This window comes from Lathyrus oleraceus, chromosome 5, assembly GCF_024323335.1.
Source record: "Lathyrus oleraceus cultivar Zhongwan6 chromosome 5, CAAS_Psat_ZW6_1.0, whole genome shotgun sequence".
Taxonomy (NCBI): Eukaryota; Viridiplantae; Streptophyta; class Magnoliopsida; order Fabales; family Fabaceae; genus Lathyrus; species Lathyrus oleraceus.
In genome coordinates, this window is record NC_066583.1 from 155,563,781 (window position 1) to 155,569,747 (window position 5,967).

The 5,967-nt window shown below is 32.9% G+C and overlaps 1 protein-coding gene across 1 annotated transcript; it reads right to left on the minus strand.

The window, feature by feature from the left end:
* Positions 1–307: 307 nt before the first annotated feature.
* On the minus strand, positions 308–1,822 carry LOC127079719 (probable gamma-secretase subunit PEN-2). Its single transcript, XM_051020095.1, has 2 exons — positions 1,440–1,822; positions 308–593 (listed from the first exon to the last, which is right to left on the minus strand). The coding sequence occupies exons 1-2, from the start codon at positions 1,684–1,686 to the stop codon at positions 433–435; spliced, it is 408 nt and encodes a 135-aa protein (XP_050876052.1). The 5' UTR covers positions 1,687–1,822; the 3' UTR covers positions 308–432.
* Positions 1,823–5,967: the final 4,145 nt, after the last annotated feature.

A 5,967-nucleotide genomic window follows, 5' to 3' on the forward strand; every position in this document is an offset into this window, starting at 1 on the left:
TGCACAGATGCCATAACATAAGATCATATAATATAAATATTTGACCACATTTCATTTATTTTTAGAAATATTGTATAGTTTGCTTAATTTAAAAATATAAAAACAAGTCTTCCCCTCTCATTGAACTTCCAATACCTCTGATGTATGATTCACCGGTTTTTCTTCCTCAACATACTTTCTTTTAAGTTTCACAACATACTATTATAACAAGATGCATAATCAAGAAGAGCTGAAACAATAAGTCTAAAAGCTCTGTACATGATATCCACCCTGCAGCCCGAAAAGCAGTAAAGGCGCCAAGAACCAATAACCAGGACGAAAAACACTAATTCAATAGCAGAATACATAGTTAATTGTATCAGTAATACACATCGATTCACCCAAACAGTAAAGAAGGTGATTCTTTTTCTTCTATTCAGGGTCCAAGCCCATCTAGCTCCAGCCTACTAAGCCTAACCTATCAGCAAGATTGTACATAACCAACTGATCCCACAGAGGGCCAAAGAGGCGTTCCCCTCCAATGGAAAATGTAAGAGCCCAAGAACAAAGAACAGCTGAGAAAAGAGTAAACCCAACTGCAGACCCAACAACATCTGCACAAAGATGTTCAACAAATCAAATAAAAGTGGTTTCCATTTACTACATGACAAACCATACAAATAGAAGAAAAAATAGGGAAACAGAAATTGTGTTGGGAACAAAAACAGAGTAAAAGAGAAAAATTCCAGTGCAGTTACATCTTGCGCGTGGAAAGGGCACAGATTACTTTTCCTACCAATCAGCATTTGAGACAAAATCAACTGAAAAAAAGAATGTGGCTCTAAAAATATTGAAGAAACTCATTGTATTTGACCATATAAATCACTTAAAACATGTGAATAGAATATAGATTCAGCAATCCAACCACAACCACAACCACAACCACAACCACCAAGACTCAACCCCTCCAAAACAAAGACATAATAAACAAGCTATACAACTTTTTTTTGGGCCGAAGTTTCGATTGCCTTTTGAGCTTATGCACAATTCTCAATCCAATGTTATAGAAACCAAAATTTATGAAAAACACTAAACTATAATCTTATTATTTTATCAACTTGAGATATAGTATACAAAAATGCATAAATTCTCATATACAATTGATAAACTCATTTTAGGGTATCAAGTGAATAACATCAACAGTTGATAAACGAATCAATGCTTGTTACATGTATAACAAACCATCACTATTGAAAAATCAACTCTAAATTTTCAGACTTTAACCTAAATTCAGTTAAGAGAATCCAAATCCTAAGTTCTCAAAACTTAATTACAATGTTTCTACTCAAACGAACTAAACACATAACCAAAAATACTAATAATTTTGAAAATTAAAAAAAAAAAATAGAAATTTCTGAAGAAATAAGAAAAGTGAAAGAGGGGAAATGGAATATACGTACATGGGCGAATGCGAGGGAAGGAGCGGGAGTGTCGAATAACCGGCCAGAAGTAGAAGCAATTGACGGCCCAAAGAAGAGGAAGAAGTGCGAAACCGAATTTGTAGAATCTTCGAGCGTACTTCACCGATTCTTCCTCCGACAGACCTAGTGAACCGTCGATCGTCGGCCAAACCGGCACAGATGAAGCCAGCGGATTCGGAATCGGATTCAGATTAGGGTTGTTGCTATGTGACTGTGACGCATCCATTATCTCCGATCTATGCTATTGCTAACCTAAGCGATGACAATACTATACTCTTTCTACCTTCTCTTAATCACTTGCCTTTCATCTTGTATTGACAAGTTCTTTAATCTTATGTCTTCAACAATTCTTTAATGTTGGTAGGTTAGTTTATATTTTAGATTTAAGGAAATTATGAAATTCAAATTTAAATTTTTGATAAATAATTTATTTATTTTAAATTGTCACCACTCACAATAAAAAGAAATTTGAGAATTTTTAAATAAATAATACAATTGACGGATGGACACCTCTAAAAATTACAATTCAAGATGATACGTAATCTTTGAAGTCTAAAAGTGACGGGTCAAAAGAAGAATATGAAGAGATGCACGTGATAACTCTCGTGCATTCAATGTCATTTATAATAGAGTTGACAAGAATATCTTCAGGCTTATTAATACTTGTTCTAGCGTCAAAGAAGTTAGGGGAACTATCTAAATTGCACATGAATGCACCTTTGAGATTTACATGTCAAGACTTTAACTCTCCGCTATAAAATTTAAAAATCTGAGGATGAAATCATTCTTAAATTTAATATATGTCTCTGTAACACTGCCAAAAGCTCATTTGCCCTTGTTGAAAAAATATCAAACGAGAAGTTAGCTAGAAAAATTCTCATATCTCTTCTCAAGAGGTTTGACATAAAAGTCACAGTCATTGAAGAAGCACGAGATGTAAGCACTATCAAAGTTGACAAGTTAATTGTCTCGCTACTCACCTTTGAAATGACAATCAATGACAAATCAGAGAAAAGTAACAAAAGTGTGGCATTCAAAATTGACGTTGAAGATGATGAAGAGCAGATATAAGAAGATATTGATGATAAGTTATCTGGATCTATTGCGCTTATTGCAAAAAGATTTGAGAAGGTCATGAGAAGACTTGGCAAGAGATCAAGAAACAATGTCACAACCAATATCAAAGACAATCGCCTCCCAATACCAAAGGCTTTAATCCTCAACACAAGTTAAAGAATGAAATAAACAAAACAAAGGTAAGAGAATTTAATGTCATGAATGTGAAGACTTTGAGGTTCATTTAGGCGGAATGTAGCGACTTCCTTAGGAAACAAAAGAATGGATACACTATCACGTTATCAAATGATGAATTAGATGACGATAATGAAAGTAATGTGGTTGCCTTCACAACTCGAGTAAGATCCAAGTTCACTATGCATAATAATGTGGAGTTTGTAGTTGCATGTCCCGATTACATTCAAGGGGAACACCCAAATACGTTGTTGCTTGTCTTATCGCTTTTATTTTGATTTATTTCAATTATTGAGTCTCCTTCATGATTTCACCTCTTTGGATCAAGTTTTGAAATGATTCATTTTTAACATGCATAAACCATTGGTTAAGTTTGAACTTGATCATGATGCTTTTAATCAATTGCACGAGACATTGGAATAAGAGTCATATATGTAATTGATTCAAGTTAGGTGGAAAGAAAAATCTCAAGTCTTTTAGAAAATTTGGGAATTTGGGTGTTTGATTCGAATCAAGCACAAATCCTGATTCAAATCACTTTGGACAAAGGCAGACCATAAATTTTCATACAATTTGATTCGAATCACATTTTACACATGATTCAAATAAGCCAACTCTGAATCACCTCTACCATAAGTGATTCGAAACAATCTTTACATCTGATACGAATCATACAATTTTTCCACATTTTTTCAGTTGGCTCAAGTTGATTGATTCGAATCAGAATTAACACATGATTCAAATCACGGGGTCTTTGATTTGAATCATAATTTCCTCTTGATTTGAATCAACTAAAAAAATGAGTCAAAACTTTGTTTTTCTTTTATTCCACTTCACTTGTTCAGTTGATTCAAATCATGAAATGTTCTTCATTCGAATCTAACTAACTTTTTCAACCATTTTAGTGCTTAATCTCAAGCACATATAAAACCGTTTTGTCGTCATTTTCAAGTAACGAAACAAAAAATCATATTCATTTTTGTGTAATTTTGTGTAAAATCAATACCCTTTGTTTTTTAAAGTTCAAAATTCTTGCAACGAAATTCTTACATCTTTAACTTCAATTTGATCAGATCTTGATAACGAGAGATTTGTAATTAATTGAAGAAGACACGCTCTTGAAACTAATCATTCTTGAAGATTTGTTTGAGATATTCAGGTAGTTTGTATGATTGACGTGATTGCTAATGGTTATGATAAATTCCATTGAAAAGAAGTAGGTTCTTCTCTCTAGATTTCCTTAGTTGTGACTGTGTGGAAGACTACAAACAAGGCAAAGTTCTTCTCAAATCTTTGGACAATTCATCGCTCAAGGAATCGGTAGGATCAAGAGGTTGATTTCTACACATGAAGGCTTGAGGCAGATGGGTGATATTAGAATATTTAAGAAGTGTTAATCGAGTAAAGATTACGCAAAAGAGTTTGGCATTACGATGTATACAAGTCAAGATCCATATAGGAGATTTTATTTTTCTCAACATCATTTTGGGTTGGTGATTGTAAGAACTCTTGTAAATATTTGTCAAATAAAAAGGAATAATGCAGGTCCGATGGGAAACCATTGAAGAGTGCACGTAGGCAAAGAGATGACGAACACGGAACCACTATAAATCTCGATGTCATCTCTCTCCCTTACTCTTGTATTTAATTTTTGTAGTATTTTCATGCTTAGGTATTTCAATTCTAGCATAGTTTATCGTTCATTCAATTGGTATCGATTTATTACGTAAGCTTAGATTTTGTTAGAATTTGGTACCTTATCGAGCTGAATTGGTGATTAAATTATGAGAAACAATTGAGGTTAGAATTCACTATATTGAATCATTTTATAAAGACACCTCATGGATTATACAACTTAATTAATTGAATACCTTTTGTATCACATATTCATCTTTGGTGTTTGTGAATCTATTTAGTGTTAATGTTATCGAGTTTAGAAAAGTATAATTTTCTTATTTTCGTCTAAAACCTTCCGCGCGCATCTTTTAAAAAATCTATGATACTTTTTGAAAAAGCGGTTGATATTTTTTTGGGTCTAAGGTAAGGGTGAGAACTTGTTCCAATAGTAAATGGTATGATAGAATGATAGAATGGAAGAACCCTTAACCTCCATAGGGTTGGGTGTTTTGATTCATAATTTTGAATTTGGATGCTATGATGATTATTATATGATGAATTTCGTGTGCCTTATATTTGTGTAGTTCTCTGTTTTGATGATTGAACTTATATTCACCATTGTTACAATTTTGAAGGTTTTAGGCATAATCTTAAAATTATGATTAAATGATTTAATTGTGTTAAAACTGTAAATTAACTTTAGATAATTATATTATTGTATGATTTGTAATTTTCTGAGCGTTTGACTTTTTGCGGAATCGAAATCAGAGGTCCGGAAGGCCTCCAACAATGAAAAACGCAGGAAATTATGCATTTTGTCCGTCACAATCGCGAGCATTTTTTTATGTTTTCCATTCGAAATCGTTTTGGCCATAACGTTTGATCCGTAAGTCCAAATTGAGTGTTGTTTGAAGCGTTGGATATCTGAAATAGAGGGCTATAACTTTACTTCAGGGATAAAATAATTTTGGTGATTATTTCATGGACGTTTTTGGGGTTGAAGAAGATGAAGATTGTGTTGAAAATTTTAGAAAACAACAATTTTTTAGTAACGCCTTCGTGCATGGTTTTGATCATAACTTTCAACTCGTGAATCATTTTGGGGTGAGGTTTGAAGCATTAGAAATCTGACTCTAAGAGATATAATATGATGGTGATAAGTGAATTATTTGAGTATTATTTATATGCCTACTGTGTTGGTGAAGTTTTTGTTCATACGCTTGTTTAATGAATTGTTGACACATCCCGACGATTTTGGTCATAACTTTTATTTCGTAAGTCCGATTTTGATTCCTTTTAAAGTGTTAGAAAGCTAACACTCAGACCTATAACATGGTAGTGATTTTTGAGATTTTTTTAATAATATTCACATGCCTACTATGTTAATAAATGTATTGGTTTATACGTTTGGTTGATGAATCATTGCATTGTTGTAATACCATTGTGTGATAATTATGTTGTTATATCGATAATGTCAAGATGTTGACGAGTTGCTATTGTTTGTTGATATTATTCATGTGGTAACATGAATTGGTTGTTGCATGATGAATGGTGTGATGTATAAATGATGAGATGCGTATGGGGATCCTTTAGGTGAACCTTGTTGTGTTGATGCATGTTATTTGAAAGTCATGCATCT